Below are 17,153 nucleotides of genomic sequence, written 5' to 3'. Positions count from 1 at the left end.
GTTCCCACGGCCGCATGCTACGTTCCCGTGATCGCCATGCCCTTGCCTTTTCTTTCTCGCCCTTTGTTCTCTCTTTGTCATCTTCACTGCCTCGCTCTCGCGCCTTGTCCTTGGTTGCTAAGCAGCCCCTCTAGTATATAAGAACCCCCTTAGGCGCTCCCTAGTCCCCATCTCGACCTCTTGGTCATTGGGACTAGGTGAGTGACCATAGCGTTGTACTTCCCTTCGAGTGCTAATGTATAACTTGGTCATTGGGACTAGTCTGTCGCTGTCTGCGTGAAGACTAGCTTTCGTAGGTCTCGTGCCTTCGTGCCGACCTCCGCTCTGCCCTCGTCGAGTTTTCTGTCACGTTTATCCCTCTCCCTCTCTCTTTCCCCTTTTCAGCTCCTTGCCGCTCGCCTACGGGGTCGTCGCCGAACGTCGACCCGAGTCTACGCGCCTAGTCGCCGCGACATCGAGGTACGTCCGCGCATCCTCAGGGAGTTACGGTAATGCTCACACTGACCAGTCAGCGAAAGAAAGTGCCTACTCGCTGAGTAAGTTGGTCGTACCTCTTGTCCACGAATGTTTCATCCCGCCTGTGAGTACGATTGCTTCCGATTCACGTAGGGATAGACACCTATGACGAATAGATCTAATGTATCATACATGACTTGGAGCGCTTCGCATCGTCGGCGGCTCGGACTTTCGTGCAACGTTTTCCATGATGTCCTGAAACCTTGCTCTATACCACCAAATAGTGTCATTGTGCTCTTGCCCACTTTCATGCCCATGTTCGTGGATGTAAGTTGTGATATGACGGATGAACGCCTTGAGATCTCTAGCACGGATCCAAGGAGTCTCTGGACCGGTCTCCCTGACACCGCGTACTCTCGCAAGATAGCTAGCTGTCACAGTCGAAAGACCTCCGAGGCCTGCGAGGACTATGCTCAACGAGGTGTTGGGCTAGACCAGTCCGAATGATCTTAAGTTAGAGGGGATGCATTGTATGGGAGACGACTGCAGGCGCACCTGCCCCAATCCAATCAATGTGGCTGCCAGACCAGTGATTACAGCACCTGATCCAACTTGTACAGAAAGAATGAGATTCAACATCCACTTTTCTCGCATTGCTTTGAGGCATTATGGCCGTTCATGTCAGTAAGAGATTCGACAACGAGTAGGGCATTCCTGGTGAAAAATGGCTCTACTCACCAACGCGCTTTGCGATCTCAAGCTCGTGTTGTGCTGCTAGTAGAGTTGATTGAAGTCGCCCCTCCACTGTTCTCGTTCCCAGTGGGACTGTGCGGGCATTGGCAATAGGAAGTGGTTCGGTAATCGATCCTGCAATTGACCTTCAATAAATAGAGTCATCGTAGCGATCTCTACGGCTGTCATCACCGTTGACAAGAGTGTTTCTTTGCGACCCCCGAGTAGTGCTTGAAACTGTTGTCCTTTGCGGCTGTCCCCCAACACTTTCGGGCATCTTACCTGATGCCGTGGATGTAGCGCGATGAGAAGGACCTGGATCGTTAGTATAAGGCACATCAGGAAGTACCCGATCAATGTCAGTGCGGAGTTGTACGGGATTAGCAGATGTCTTCACGAGTTCCCTGCCAGCCCCCGTGATGACCGACGAAGGCATGAGAGGCCTCGCAGTAATGGTTGCAGATGGTGGAGCTTTCCCTCGCTCATACTCCGATGCAAACTGCGAGGAAGCCTTGAAGACGACGTGACTGCCATGTTTCGCCAGGTCGGGACTACCAGGCCATGAAGGACGGCTTTCATGGTGTTGGCCATCTTGGGCATCGTCATCACTGTTGTCGTCTAGGTCAATGTTTGATGGTGGAGAGATAGCGATTTTTGGAATGTTTGCGTTCGAAAGGGAGGTGAGTGACGGTGAAGCCGACTGGCTGGATGAGTAGTCTTGGAGCGGGAGTCGAGCTGGAGCAGATCCTGCAACTTGAGCCGGAGATGGAGAGCGGGAAGACCGCTTTAAGATTGCAGGCCGTGAGGGTCCTCCAAACCCGAGGATTTCAATTGCAAGCATATACACGTCCTCGCTCGCCTTAGCAGCAGCTCCCCGATAGGCCAACGTGAGAGTTAATGATAACTCCCCTCCGCTCGGAAAGGCAAGGTGAACATGTTTCGTGGCGGTACCACAAGAGAGGGTCCACGAACGAACATGTACCGGATGGTCGATGGGATGGACATCATCGGTAAACTGATCCGGAGTTGTACCGATAGATGCATTCCGGGCATGGACCAGCACCGCCAGTAGACCAACGCGTGTTGGAGTTTGTCGTCCGGCCATCGCCGAGTGACCAAATACATACAAATAGCACATCGGTACTGCCAGCTCATCATGTACCTACCTGCTCTTTAGTCCGTATGGCGACGAGCCTCTTCGGTTTGTGTTTGAGGCCTGGGTGGGGCTTTGTTCTGTCTGGGCCTGGAGAGCCCTGAGTGCCAGTTTGGTGCCCTAAACCTCTTGTCTATGTGTCTATGCCTCTCTCTCTCTCGCTCTTCCTTAACTCTATCATTCGCTCTCTGCACTCGCTATCTGCGCCCAATTCGCCATCATCGACCAGATCACACCACTGCTGCCAACAACGCGCTCCCCAAACTCGCAATTGCAACATCCGAGTTGAATGGTGATATACTCGTCATCATTCCAGATCACGATGCCCGGTATTCCCGACGCTTGGTCAAGCTGGAATTGACGCTTCGATAGCGCAGCAACAATGGTCCTTCCCGCAGGAACCCTGTAGCCCTGCAGAGCCAGTAGCTTCTGTGATCCCTCAGTGAGAATCACCGGGGAACCGCGTCGAGCGACCTTGAGTGCGTCATGGCCTGAATTGTCGCTATCGAGATCGGTCTGCATAGGCGTATGTCGATGTAGTATGTAGACAGTGGTCACTTCTAGAGAAGCGCATAGAGAACTGAATTCATCGGGAGAGAGGTTGAGGCGTACTGCGCGAGGGTAAAACGTCGAATATGACCTAGTAGAAGTAGAGTCACCGAGGGGCTCGAAGCTGGTCCCGACAAAGTATTCTGGGGTGGATGTCCCCATGTGGCGATGTAGCAACAGAGCATACAGTGTTCCGTCTTCATCGGAACAAGCAAGCGGTGCGAGATAGGCTGGAAAATCGATTCGAGTGTCCTTGAACTGAACTTGAACGAGAGGGAATCGAGCATGGATGCCGTACGGAGTGATAGTGAAGACACGGTGAGAAGAATCTCTGACAGGGAAGTTCAGGGCAGCTGCAAAGGCAGCTGCGGAAAGGGGGAGCACTGGAGGGAGATTCTTGAAAGCTGCGGGGGACGAGGAGAGCACATCAGGAAAAACTCCCCGCGCGAATTCACAGAAAATTAGTGCTAATGTCAACTAATGACGCCCGTGACCATTGGTGGTCTTATATCTCGAGATTTGCGAGCTGGATAAGTTCCTTGAAGGTAATAATAGGCATACATACTTTACTGCAGGCCCAAAAATCAAGGACTGTATGCTCAGAACACGTACAAGGCAAGAGAGACCATCTCTGTGTCTTTCCAAGTCAATTGAAGCCTGCCCTAAATACTCGCGCTCACACCACAGCCGCATCCCATTGCGCGCTCGACGCTCCGTTGCCACATCTCTCCTTCCGACATCAGTGTGCCCACCCAACCTTTCCTCCTTCTTTTCATCGCTACATACGGGAGTAGCCAGTTTGACTGGTGGGTGATCTAGTACTAGCGGACATGGTGGTATGAGAGTGATACTACAGAAGCTGGGGTCCAGGTGAGTTGTAAGATACCATGCTGCATAGCAACTCGAAGGTGCATAATGTACTACGGTAAGTCGTCGTCTGTGGCCTTGCCCAGCCGCACTTTGCATTTCGCGCCTCCAAGAAGTAAGTTGCGGTAGTATAAGCTCATCAAGAGAGGATCCGGCCCACGTTGTAGTGCTATGTGTAGTTGGATGAGGTCGGATTAGCGTATCATGTTGGAACTTAGTATACAAGTTTATAGATTACTATGCAGTGTAATCATGCTAGTCGTTGTCGTACCCTTCAATATATTGAATCTATCGTACAAGCAACTAGAATCTGAAAATACCAAACGACAGCCTGAATGGCGAGCAAATAATGAATGACCGCCGCTACGGACCCTGCCTACTAAGGCAGCTAATGGCTGCTGGTTAGCAGGGGACTTATCTTTTAAGACTAATGGACTAATCTCGCTGGTGAGGGATAATTTAGCTCGCTTAACGCCAATTCGCAGGGGGAGTTTTTCCTGATGCAAGCACTGCTTTTGGATGGAGTGCCGGACCGACAGAGGAGAGGATGTGCCATTGAACGAAGACTGAATGTGCTCGGCAACATCGGAGGGCCTCCGAAACGACATCGTGTTGGAAGTGCTCGGTAGGACAGAGCCCCAAACAAGGAGCGTCTGATCGGGGATGTGTTTGAGAATCTTCTCCTGCAGCCGCATGAAGGCAGAAGAGCCTTCTCCGTATGTGATTGATATATGGACCCCGAAGATCCCCATAAGGCAGTAGGCCTCATCTTCTTTCCTGCTTGTGATACGAGACGAAGCCCATCGCAGCCGCTCTGCCATGCTGACCTGGTTGAGGGCGCGTTCCATGGTGAGGACGGTGTGTGGAATCCCAGTGATGGATGTGACGAGGGATGAAAGAGTGCGCTTCGACCCTAGACACTCCCATGTGCTGGAGAGGAAGATAACTATTCCGGGAGCAAGGAGCTCTTGTAGAGTCCACCCACGGGTGAACCACCTACTTGTTCGGAACTCGAGCTCCCACTCTTGGGAGGGAGGACGACTGGGATTGGATACATCCGGAAGATAGGCGTAGCAAACGACTGCGTGTCCGTACCAGTTGTACATCGAGTTGAGAGCTTCCGACAATTCGGCAGAACTACTCTTGTCAATGCAACAGGTATCTGCCCAGGCAAACTCATACCCTTCTGCTAGTGCCAGATCACAGAAAGAACGGATCTTATCGGAAAGAAGAGGGAGCACCGGGACACCATCATCAGGAAAAACTGCATCTGCTAAAGAGGGATAATCAGCACTAATGAGCCAGATTAGGGCGTTAGTCTCGTTAGCTTAGTCCCAGCTAACGAGCAGCCAATAGACACACATTATCATTGTAAGCGCGCTACGCTGAGGGACCAATATTGACGTGCTATCATCCCCTTATCCTCGTAATAATATACTCGTTATACGCGTTCGTGAATAACAATACCAAGGATTATGGCGCATCTGGGTGCATTGAGCACAGGAATAGCGACATGCGAGAGGAGCTTGAGCACACAATAGTGGTATGCGAGGAGAACAATAAATTGGTTGTACTCTCGACTGCTACGGTACGACATGACACAACTACCATGGCAAGGGGATACAGATCTTCACGATAACCCTAGGGTCCCGCAGATATGGGTATACATGCAGGCAGCGGCAGGGGGAGGCGGGGAGGCACAGGGAGGACACAGAAACGGCGAGACGGCGCTGCCACTATATCATGATATCGACCTATATGCCAACATCAATGACGTGTATTAGTAGAGGATTGATAGCTATAGGAGTGAGGGGCTCAAAAGAAAGGGGGTGCTTCTATGTGAATTGTATTATGTGAGTCTGGGGCGACAGCGCTTAGACGATGTACTCACTAGATGATGCGAGATATTACATGATCAGTAAGTGTAAGATATAGGGAGGAAGAAAGGCTGCGGACTGAGATGTGAAATGAGGGTATACTAGTGTTGAGCTGGAGTAATTAGTCGATGTCCATGTTGTCGAAGTCTACGTGAGCGAGAGCATCGGTGGCCGCGTTCGTCGGAGCTGCAGGTATGGCTGGGGCGGTGCCGCTGTTAGAAAACATCAGTAAGTTCAGCACGATGCAGCACAGAATGAATCCTCACCTGGCAGCGAGGAAGATCCGGTGCGTCATCTTGTGGTACCCACGCAGGTTCTTGTCTTTGATGCCCCGCAGGAGTGTGAGGTGCTCGTTATAGGCGTCTGCATAGGCATCTGCCGAGAAGGAGCTGGGCTTGTGCGTCCCAGACTTCCACTCGGTCAGAGCAGCATGGATCTGCAATGCATGAGGACAAAAAAAGGGGAATACATGGGGGGTGGCATACCGCAGCACCAATTAGAGCGAGCATCGGCATCGGGATCTCCTTCTCGTTGACCTGCGGGCTTTCGTGGATGGAAGACGTGAACTGCAAAGGATTGCGTATGGCGATCGCACTGGGTCCTGTCCAAGCAATGTGACGGGCCAATGCGGTCACGATGGAGCCGCCGTAAGGCTGCACCCAAGTAACCGACTGCTTCTTGGTCTGAATATCAACAATCAGTGGACTATTGCACAGCGACTCCGAGCCACACAAGGACTTGAAGAATTTGTGGAAATGACGACACCAAGCTCTAGGAGCGCCGTGCAAACTGTCTGCGCAGGAGATGAAGAAGGGAACACGCACATCATAGATACAAGGGTATACATATGCCATGTGGTCAAAAAGGAACTCCACCTTAGCCTCGCACTCTCCCTGAACCAGGCCAAACTGTGGGACAACGTGTGTTTCGGCACACTTCTTCATTTGGCCACGGAAGGTGCTGATGCGCTGGCGCGGCTGTGATGAATGAATGGTTTTTCAGCGTCGCTGGCAGGGAGATACCACATGATATTACATACAATGGCTGAAAGCGCGTGCGTGAACTCTTGATCCTTTTGCAGGCGCTGCCGAAGACCGGGAAATCCGAGCTCGCCAGCAGAGTTGATCAGGGCGTCGGAGACGAAGCGGGTGCGGCCCATGGTGTCGGGGAAGGCATGGATGAACACGATGAACGCCTCGATTTCTCCGCGCGAGTGTCGGATGGTCTCCCGGATGTCGTCGTGCTGACGTTGAAGCGCTAGGGCCGCACCAGGTGTGGGGGCGACTATCTTGTACTCGTCAGCCTCCAGTCCCATCCGAGGGTCCATCAATGGAGCCGCGACAGGGCTCTCTTGAGCGAGGGAAGGCGTCGCTTCGCTGGTGACAGCAGGACGTTGATGGCGACGGGAGGTACTGGCTTTGGACGGCGCGGCTGAGGACAGCAAAGGTGAGAGTCAAGAGTAGTTTGACATGAAAAAAACATACGTTGGGTCTTGGCGGACACAGGAAGAGATGAGGGGGGTGGTGGTGCTTCACTTGCTGGGATGCCGAGGCTGGCCAGCGTCTGAAGGTAGACATTGTATGCCATCACGGCGGCTTGGGACGGGGCATCTTTCCATACAGGCTCCTAGATGTGCAGAAGTTAGTACTAGTTCTTGAAGACAGGCCCGCACAGGAGAACAACGGGGAAGAACCGATCAAGTCCAGGGTGTCCTCTCGCAGCAGACGCATCGTGAAGAAATCGTATCAAGAGTCTGCTAGTAAGGACGAGCCGCTCGACGTGATCTCTCCGAAGGGGAAGAGCAAACGGTTCTATGGGCGATGGGCATGAGTGATGATGGTGATGAGCCCACAGGATGCCATCCTGTGTCGCACGCGTGGTTTCATCCTGCGCTCGTTGTACAGCTGCTCGGCGGGCCCAAAAACTGAACAGTCCGCTCGAACCGGAAGTCATCGCGAAGCGCACGAAAAGACATCTTGAGGAGCTTGAGGTGCGTGATGGCACCTTGACCTTACAAGTTTTCGCGCCGCAGGGTCCCCGCTCACGATGACGCTGGTTGCTACCTGCGACGGTGCACTCCTCACGTCGTGCAGCGCTCCAACCACTCCGAGCCGGCCGGTGCTAGTGTGGCAACAGGCGGCGAGGCTGAGGACGACGACGTGGGCGTTGCGCCCGGCGGGCGGACGACAAAAGGCTGAGCGCGCCAGGCGACGATATCGGACAAGCAGCAGTGTGAACAAATTGGCACCAAGAGGCCCAGAAAGGCCACGATGAACGTCCGCACCGCCATCCTCTGTCGCCATGAGATGGACGGTCGCTCGACGTCATCTCTCCAAAGGGGAAGAGCAAAGGGTTTTATCGACCGATGGGCGTGAGTGACCATGATGACGACAGGATGCCATCCTCGGTGTCGCACTCGTGGTCGCCCCGAGACGGACAGTTGGATGGCGAGGGACAGCGATGATAGGCAGTCAAAGGGCGGTCGGTACCCTACACGCGGCACAACGAGACACTGAGCAGATGTTTGGGCCAACGTGTGTCAATCCCATGTTCGCACAACTGCAGCCGGTCGCCAGGCCAAGCGTCGTCTTCACGCCTGACGCGCAAAAACTCGTACTCTCAGGCTCGCCGCACCCACTCCAGTACCCGAAACAACGATGATGACGGGGAAAGAAGGGCTCAATGTACGCAGACGAATGGGAAACTCACCTCGAGCTGCTGCTTGGCTGTCTTCTTGCCGGTAGCTTGCTGGGGGGTGAGGTTGAGGTATGAAGGCGTCAGCGAGCATGCCGTGACATGTGTGGACGGGCGCAAACCTTGTTCTTCGGCTTCCCAGGGGCGCCCACAATGGGCAGTACAAGGTCTGCCACGTCGACTTCCTCCTCCCCCATCCCCACCGTATACTCCTCGCTCGGAAGCTCAGTCCCGTCGGCCTCCGGATTGAACTCAGAGCCCGAGTCGCTGGTTTCAACGAAATACTTGGGCGACACGCGACGTGTACTTGACCTTGCCGGCACGAGTCGCGTATTTTCGTGGGACTCGTTGCCACCAGCGGTGAGTGTTTCGCTCGGCTGTTTCTTCGACTTCGACATCTCATACCACACAGGTATCTAGAGGGGAAACAATGGAGGTGAGTGGTTATTCACCACCTCAACCAATCAAATGACACTGAACGCACTTCAGCGACCAGACGGGCTGCAAGCTTGTGCGCGTCGTCGCACTCCGACTCCTCTCCAGAGTCGGACTGAGCTTCGTCGTCTTGGCCCAGCTCCTGCTCTTGCGTGAGGGCCGAGGGCTCATCATCACGGTCAGATTGTTCAGCCTCATCATCGTCTGCCACATCTTCCACACTCATACTGCCCACAGGATCTGTAATAATTGTCGTTCCGCCGATGTTTGCCATGCCCGTGACTGTGAGTACTCGATCAGTCTCTTGTAGTACATTTCAGCTGAATCGCGTTGTGATAGGCTTACGTTGCAAGGCATGAGCTTCTTGACCGCGCGTACTAGTCCTCCGACCCGGTGCGTTTGTGGTCGCTGCGTTGTCGCGCTTGGCACTGACTGTCAGTTGCAGGTTGCATCGCATTGGTCGCGTCAGTGATGAGGTGGTTTAAGAAGGTCAGAAGGGGATGCTTTCATGAGCCATGGCCGTCTCGCTTACCTGTTGCTAGCTTCTTTGTCTTCTTTGCTGGCGGAGCTTTGATGGACGTCAGGGGCACATCCTCATTTACGTCGGCGCCGGCCCTGATGAGGGACTCGGAGTCAGAGTGTACTCGCTTGCGACTACTCTTTGCCCTGCCAACGACGTTGGGAGCTGACGAGGTACTTCAGTATCGCTAAGTATTAGTAACAACTCGGACTCACCCTTGGTGGTGTAGGACAGGTTCTCAACATCTGCGCTGCCTGCCTTGGACGTCTCGACAGGCTGGCGTAATGTGGATCTGGCTACGAGTGCGGTTGCTAAGCCAGCGGTGGGTTAGCTTATTCATGTGTCATTTGAATTCACGCACCTGCGATGCTGACGTTTGCCTCTGCTTCAGCAACCTTCCGGCGAGGACGAGGCTTTGGACCCTGAGGTGCAGTAGGGGGCATGCCTCCGTCTACCGGAGACGCGGCACCGAGCATTGTCTCGGGAGATGACTGCTGTGGCATGGCCCCCTTCTTTTTGCTCTTTGAACGAGATGCGCGGTCTGACATCGATAGCTAGGTAGAGGAACGTGAAAACAAAAGGAGTGGCGTGTGCGAGTTAGAAAGTTGTGGGAGAAGCAGTAAAGAATGGTAAGAAAAAATTCCACGTCGTCCAAGATGGCAACGCGGTTTGTGGCTGACTCTGAAAACAGGCGATGGGCAGAGTCTGAATTTCCTGTTTAGGTCCGCTGGTGGCTGACGATGGACATCAAAGCGCATCCCAGGCTGTGTCCCAACCATCGAGGGTCAAGTCTTAGCGCATTTCGCATGCATTCTTAGCTACTTTCACATCATCCTGTACACTGTCATTGCTATCTATGGCTTCCTCACGTACAGCACTAGCGACTGAGAAATGCACAGGATGTCGCAAATGGTTCAGTCCTTCCGGACTGTCAAAACATCTTGCACAAACCCAGAAGCCCGCCTGTGCTGCAATTCGGGTGTCTCACCTCTATGAGTCTTCTCCACCTCCTAGCCCACCTTTCGACGCCACTTCCCCTGTTCCCGTTCAAATTCCTCAAATCGAGGATGTCGACATGGATGCTGAACCAATCCCTTTTGAAGGTGATTTCTTCGGAGACTACGACATGCACTATTTCGAGGACGAGGACGAGGACGAGGACGAGGACGAGGACGAGGACGAGGACGAGGATGGCCTAGGATCATTGGTCAGTGATGAAGAAACTGACGAGGAGCTGAATGGGGTGGGATGGGAGCCGGAACCTCGCACATTACACCCTAACAGCGTAACCCCACACCAACTGTCTTCAACTGCGCCTCAGGCGACACCTCCTATCGCTTCTGGGGTAAGTGACAGCTGTTCAACTCTCTTGAAAGCTTACTGACGGATTCATGACTGCATGTTGTTGTGCCTTTTCTCCATCTCTGCAGGAACGGAGGGACATCGAGAATGCTGCGCGCCGCAAGACATTCGTTGTTCCCTTTCCGATCGCGACCGCAGGTGCCCCGATTCTGCAATCTGACAGAACTGGACCCTCCGATTTATGCCACACAGCTCACGAGAGCTATCGCGCGGTCGTCGAGGATCCAAACAACCCTAACCCCTATGCTCCGTTCGCCTCAGAGCGGGATTGGAAGGTTGGGATGTGGGCGAAGACGCGCGGACCTGGTTCCACCGCATTTACTGAGCTGCTTGCCATAGAAGAGGTCTGTGCCTTTCTTATCTGTATTCTGGTTTGTTTCGCTGAAGTGCTAAGCCAGGTTGCCCAGCGGCTTGCTTTGTCTTACAAGCACACCCGAGGCCTCGATCAAATCATCGACAAGCAGCTCCCACCCGCACGGCCTCGATTCGAGCGCTACGAGATTGTTGTTGCTGGGGAGGCGTTCGAGGTGTTCTTCCGTGATGTGCTACAGTGTGTGGAGGCGCTCTATGGAGACCCGGACTTCATCGGCCTCCTCCTTCTTGTTCCCGAGCGCCATTACACCGACAGCAATAAGACCAGTAGGGTCTACTTCGACATGAATACAGGACAATGGTGGTGGGCTACCCAGGTATGTAAACCGACAAACTACCTTGTAACATTTTGGCTAATCGCCTTATATCGGCCTGCAGAAACAGTTGGAGAAGGACAAACCGGGTGCCACCGTGATCCCCATCATCATTTCATCCGACAAGACGCAGCTTACCCTTATTGGGAACAAGTCCGCGTATCCCGTCTATATGACACTAGGCAACCTCCCCAAGGATATCCGCTGCAAGCCATCTCGTCGTGGCCAGATTCTTCTAGCGTACCTCCCAACTTCTCGTCTACAGCACATCAAGAACAAGGCTGCACGTCGTCGCACCCTCGCAAACTTGTTTCACGCTTGTATGGGCCGTGTCCTTGCGCCTCTCGCTTCTGCTAGCGTAACAGGAATGAAGCTGGCAAGTGGGGATGGTCTAGTCCGTCGTGGTCACCCCATTCTTGCAACGTATGTTGGGGACTACCCTGAGCAGCTTCTTGTCACCGGTTGCAAGACGGGGGAGTGTCCCAAGTGTCCTATTGACCGGAATGATGTTGGCGAGTCCACAGACACATCCCGGCCCCTTCGCGACCTAGACAAAATCCTTCGTGCGATATCTGCGATCGACGAGGGTCCCCGGGCCTTTACACGTGCATGTGCCGAAGCTGGTATCAAACCCATCTGTCGTCCCTTTTGGGCGGATTTGCCTTACACAGATATCTACCTTGCAATTACTCCTGACGTTTTGCATCAGCTCTATCAGGGAGTTCTAAAGCACCTTGTTTCCTGGCTCCACGCCGCGTTCGGAACGGAGGAGATTGATGCACGCTGCCGCCGTATGCCTCTGAATCACAACCTTCGACACTTTGGCAAAGGCATCTCAACGATGTCGCGCATCACTGGGAAGGAGCACCAGGACATTGGTCGCATCTTGCTAGGCCTTGTTGTAGGCCTGGAGCTGCCGGACGGACGGTCTGCGTTGCGCCTTGTTCGTGCTACATGGGCAGTACTCAATTTTCTCTACTATGCGCAGTATAGCACTCACACAACTGAAACTCTCCGCCTCCTAGATGAGACACTGGTCGTTTTTCATGACAACAAGGGGATTTTCGTCGAATTAGGCATCCGCACTCACTTCCACCTCCCCAAACTCCATTCTCTTGACCACTATCGTCGCAGCATTGAACTTTTCGGCACCACAGACAACTACGACACACAGTACTCCGAACGGCTTCACATCGACTTTACCAAGGATGCGTACCGTGCCACCAACCACAAGGATGAGTTCGCACAAATGACTATCTGGCTTGAACGTAAGGAGAAGATGCAGCGTCACGAGCGGTATGTCCAATGGTGTCTCACACAGACAGGCTCAAGTGGTATGTCATCTCTCCTCAATTCTTTGCAGACACTTCCTTTCACATTTCTACAAACAGCACATCCTGCCGCAGATATAGGCACCAATATCCCATCGTCGTCAGCGCCTCCCGCTCAGACACCCATATCGGACACTCCGCCACATGTCGCTCAGTCTAGTGCTCTGCCCACATCGCATGCTGAGCCTACCCTGCCTACTGCTACCCAGACCCAGCACTGCAGTGGCTGTCCACGCATCACAGCTGACCAAGGCCCAAACCGCATCAAAATGACGCGGTACCCTTCCGTTCGCGCTGTGAAGATTACCTCAATTCCTACCGACTATGGTGCACAATTTTTCCGCGACGCCCTCACCCGATTCATTGCCCAACGCAACTGTCCAGAATTCACCCCTCAGCAAATAGAGCGCGAGTCGGCGCGTGTATTCTTGCCATTTCAGGCGATTCCAACATATCACAAGATCAAGTTCTGGGTCCCTGACCCCCACATCTGTGCAGCCCCTGGCACGCAGATCTGTGACGTCATTCATGTGCGGCCGGCGCACAAGGGTAAGTATGGCGACATGCTTCCTGGTCGCTTTGACACTGCACTCGTGCGCGACACCAGGGCAAACGCACAGCATGGCATTCATGGTTTGTGATTACTCAAATAACTAGTTCAACTCTTGTCTTACACTAGTGAAAGGGTTGCAAGTCGCGCAAGTCCGTATCGTCTTCAAGATTCCCAAAAAGGCAGTCCCACTCCTGTTTCCGAAGCTCAGCGAGGAAGCGCGCCCTTATGGCCACCTCGCATATGTTGAGTGGTTCAGCCCCTTCACCCATCCTGAGCCTGATCACTGCATGTACCAGGTTTCCCGTGATCTCGGAGGAGGAGGAGAGCGCACAGGTAGTATCATTGCGGTTGACGACCTCGAGAGGAGCTGTCACCTCTTTCCAGATTTTGGTCCCATCGCTCCCCGTGAATGGACAAGTTCGACCGTCTTAGATCTATGCCCATCATTTTATGTAAACCCATATGTAGACCGTCATATGTTCAAGCTTATATTCTAATTGAAGCTTATCTTGGAGCTCTCATGGTGTTGCGCGCACGGTGCACGCTGATTGGATTTGTTACATGAATCGCCGCTAGAAACCAGTAAGCGCATCATCGTCTGCCTTCTACCATGTTTGAGCTCGAGCTCATCACATTCGAGCGCGCCCTCGCAACACAGACCATCTGCAAGTCGGGCTCGGGATGGATCCGCAGTCGCGCCAGCCATTAGAGGTAGCAAAGAGCGGATTAGTGCACATTATCGAGGACCTCGCTAATTTATCCATAATTCGCAGATGGGGTTTTTCCTGATGATCGCCGGCCTCGCGATGAATACGACAGACATCCTGGTAGGTCTGCTCTGGAACATGGTTCGGATCGTCTTCTTTCGACCACACATGCGAGAGGACAGCATAGCGGACTGTGCGAGGATCGTCAAACCAGCGAAACCGTCCTGTCCTTGTTTCAATCAGGCGCATGTTAAATGACTATCCTCCATTAGGTCTGAACAAGCTCGAACGCAAATACAATCTCACTGTGTAGTTTTCCTGACAAGAAATGTCGCCTAGACGATTATAACTTCTGATGAATTGGCTGAGTAAATACAAGCATAAGCTAATGCGCATCAGTAAGGGAATGTCCACCCACCGGAAACGTGGTCTACAAGGATGAGATGGTGAGAAGAGATCGATGCACGACGCCTGCACTATATATACATATATCTATGAGCACAGTGGTACACGTGATCCTGAAATTTTCGATCTTGACAGGCTTCTGTGGCACACGAATGGACGAAGGCATCGCCCGGTGGTGTTACGCCGGACAGCAGCCGCTATGCACGGCCTGAGGGAAGATAGCCGGTCAAGCTTTGAACAGTAAAGGCCCCGAGCCGCGATACCGGGGCAGGTATGAGAAGAACTCAGGAACTTGGGTGGAATTGATTTAGCCTGCAGGCTCTGTCGCGGAAGCATTAGTTAGCATTCATGAGCTTATGTGAACTTCGAAGCTGTGCGTCACCCGATTGTCATGGACCTAAATCCGGCCTCTCGCCGGATTTGCTCAACTTCCTGGCCCCTTATTACAGTGGGTCGCTGCAAGTCTGGTTGCACGGTGTAAGAAAGCCGAGCCTAGCAATGCGAGATATGCGAAACTTGGTGTCACGCTCCTGAGATACACAGTCTGCCGAAATAGTGCCACACCGCCGAATGCAATGGGCGGCCGCAGTGCTCCTAGTAAGACTCTCAGAGATACAGCTCTATAGTGCCAATCTACTCACAGGTTTTGTGGTATCCAGCACACTCCGCGCTCAAACCTTAGTAGGCACAGATGCAGCGCGGATGTGGCGGGTCGCATCGACGACGCCATGTTGGCGAACGGCAAGGGAACATCAGGCTAGTGATAATATGACGAGTTAATTCGAGAAGCGACCAGACACCACCATCTCGTGTTGACATTATTGGGAACACGGAAGCTGTGAAGATCCGGAGTGAGGGAGTTTACTCGCGCTTTCATTGGCATCGAGGGGGATCTGGTGGACGGCCCAGATAAATCAATACAGCACACACGTAGTTGGATGAGGTGGTGAATTACGACAAACCTACACAATGTCTATCAGACAGACAATGGTTCATGGCTTCCTGCGGAGCCTCGGGACTGACAGACGGTAAAACCTCTCCCCAACGTACTACTCCGGAGGCGTGTTGATGAGCTCTACGTACTTCGATGCGGTGCCGAGCTCATCGCTAAACACGTCATCTGGTCGTAAGCCGCCATCAGGTAGTGGCTATGATGAGGCTGACCAGGCTCGGTAACCGTCGTATCCTGAACAGGTTTTGGTACAGCTGGCCTCCCTCTGGCCCGACGACGCCCCGCGCTACACCCTCCCCGCGATCTTCGATTCATTCACGGATACGCCAATAGCGAAATCCATCACGATCACACGGTACCTCGACGCCCAGTACCCGCACACCCCGCGCGTCATTCCGGAGGGCACGGAGGGCTCCCACGAAGTGTTCCTCGTCACGCTCGACGCAGTGACGTTCCCCGCGCTGCGGTACCTCGCGATACCCACGTCGTGGGCGCGCATAGACGATGAGGCGGCTGAGGCAAAGCCCAAGTGAGATAGGGAGCACCAGGTAGGGGGGACGATGGAGGAGTTGACGGTGGTCTCATTCGTTGAAGACTGTGGGAGAGAAAAGCTCAGGGGCACCCCTATGCAAAGTCCCTTGGTGACGTCCTTTCCAGGATGTGGATATCCAGGATCTCGTCATGCTGGCTTGTCGAAGGCTTGTCATCGATATCGACAATCCCGAGTGGTCGCGGTATTGAGCGAGCGGATATAGTCTACTCAACTGGCGAACATTGCGGGACTCGAAACTGCAGAGCTTCCTTCAGCCGGTCCGGCGCTTTGCCGATCTCTGTCCAGAGGCTGACAGCTCCAAGGAAGGGTACCAGCGAGGAGATGCACGATAGCGTACACATGAGATCTTAGGTGCTACGAGATAAAAAAAAAAAACCTGCAAAACACTGTTAACACCAGGAGTTGAGGCGTCATGACTCGCAACACACACGCTCACCATGGCCGGCGAGAACACGCACGCTGACACTGCGCAATGTCCCACAACCAGGAGTCTTGGTATCTGAGAGTTGCTGAGGTGCGGCCGTGACTGTCTGAAGTCAATCAAGCGGAGGCGTCGACTGTTGGTCCCCCTACCGAGGACAACTTCGTGGGCTTGATGTCGCAAGCTCTATTCCCTTCTAACGAACACGTTTAAGAATACCAACTACCAACATTATGAGCGATGAGAGCTCCTCATGGTTCAGCTGCACCATCCGAGATACGTGAGCGGCGAGACTCTGCTGGTCGAGATTGCCTTCACGGAAGGCGAGGTCGAGATTGCGAATCAGGCGCTCCCTTGCCCGATATTTGAAATCTCAATATGGGTAGACGACTCACCACAAGTCCCATTACTGATCATACTGCTATAGCGCGACCGCACACAATTGATACACAGAAGGAAGAGAGTTGAGATTTTCAGCCCAGAATGTGCGGGCGGATGAAGTCAGGATAGGACGACCCAGAGAACGGCAGGGCTAGTGGCAGGCGTACCCCCCCTTCTCGGTGAGCTCATTATTCTAAAGAATCGGAGAGCAGGCAGAGACAGCAAGTTCAGTTCAGTGAGGCATGGAAGGTACCCAGAATGACCGGAGGGGCAATGGGAAGGTCGTCGACATCAGCAAAGAGGATTGGCCACCGACATCGGCGTCCTGACACTTGAGCTTGCTCCTTGGCAGTAGGCGCGTCCCGTCCGGATCCACTGCCACGGTGACCTGGTGTCACTCGTCGGCAACGTTGCCCTCCTCTCCTCCGCACCATCTTGAACGTGATGCTGTCAAGCACATTACTTTTAGCCAATATCCCCGACTTCAAGGCGGTGATACATCTACGCCCCATCGGACAA

General features: G+C 53.4%; 4 protein-coding genes across 4 annotated transcripts; 1 reads left to right on the top strand and 3 right to left on the bottom strand.

The window, feature by feature from the left end:
* Positions 1-642: 642 nt before the first annotated feature.
* On the bottom strand, positions 643-912 carry DICSQDRAFT_61872 (uncharacterized protein; the record flags this gene model as incomplete). Its single annotated transcript, XM_007366301.1, has 1 exon — positions 643-912. A coding segment is annotated over one exon (270 nt), but the record flags the coding sequence as incomplete, so codon positions are not given.
* Positions 913-4,395: 3,483 nt separating this feature from the next.
* DICSQDRAFT_24722 (uncharacterized protein) lies at positions 4,396-4,962 on the bottom strand (the record flags this gene model as incomplete). Its single annotated transcript, XM_007366300.1, has 1 exon — positions 4,396-4,962. A coding segment is annotated over one exon (567 nt), but the record flags the coding sequence as incomplete, so codon positions are not given.
* Positions 4,963-5,755: 793 nt separating this feature from the next.
* DICSQDRAFT_170686 (uncharacterized protein) lies at positions 5,756-9,786 on the bottom strand (the record flags this gene model as incomplete). Its single annotated transcript, XM_007366299.1, has 13 exons — positions 5,756-5,846; positions 5,901-6,070; positions 6,120-6,317; positions 6,459-6,611; positions 6,674-7,065; positions 7,119-7,260; positions 8,344-8,382; positions 8,451-8,744; positions 8,813-9,045; positions 9,109-9,195; positions 9,296-9,448; positions 9,499-9,594; positions 9,645-9,786. 13 exons carry the CDS (start codon positions 9,784-9,786, stop codon positions 5,756-5,758), a joined length of 2,190 nt encoding a protein of 729 aa, XP_007366361.1.
* Positions 9,787-10,674: 888 nt separating this feature from the next.
* On the top strand, positions 10,675-13,712 carry DICSQDRAFT_61788 (uncharacterized protein; the record flags this gene model as incomplete). The annotated part of the gene is made up of 5 exons (XM_007366298.1): positions 10,675-10,989; positions 11,044-11,334; positions 11,396-12,665; positions 12,915-13,295; positions 13,348-13,712. 5 exons carry the CDS (start codon positions 10,675-10,677, stop codon positions 13,710-13,712), a joined length of 2,622 nt encoding a protein of 873 aa, XP_007366360.1.
* Between the last annotated feature and the right edge of the window lie 3,441 nt (positions 13,713-17,153).

The sequence above is a fragment of the Dichomitus squalens genome (genome assembly GCF_000275845.1).
Source record: "Dichomitus squalens LYAD-421 SS1 unplaced genomic scaffold DICSQscaffold_17, whole genome shotgun sequence".
Classification (NCBI taxonomy): domain Eukaryota; kingdom Fungi; phylum Basidiomycota; class Agaricomycetes; order Polyporales; family Polyporaceae; genus Dichomitus; species Dichomitus squalens.
This window is presented reverse-complemented; position numbering and strand designations above follow the sequence as displayed.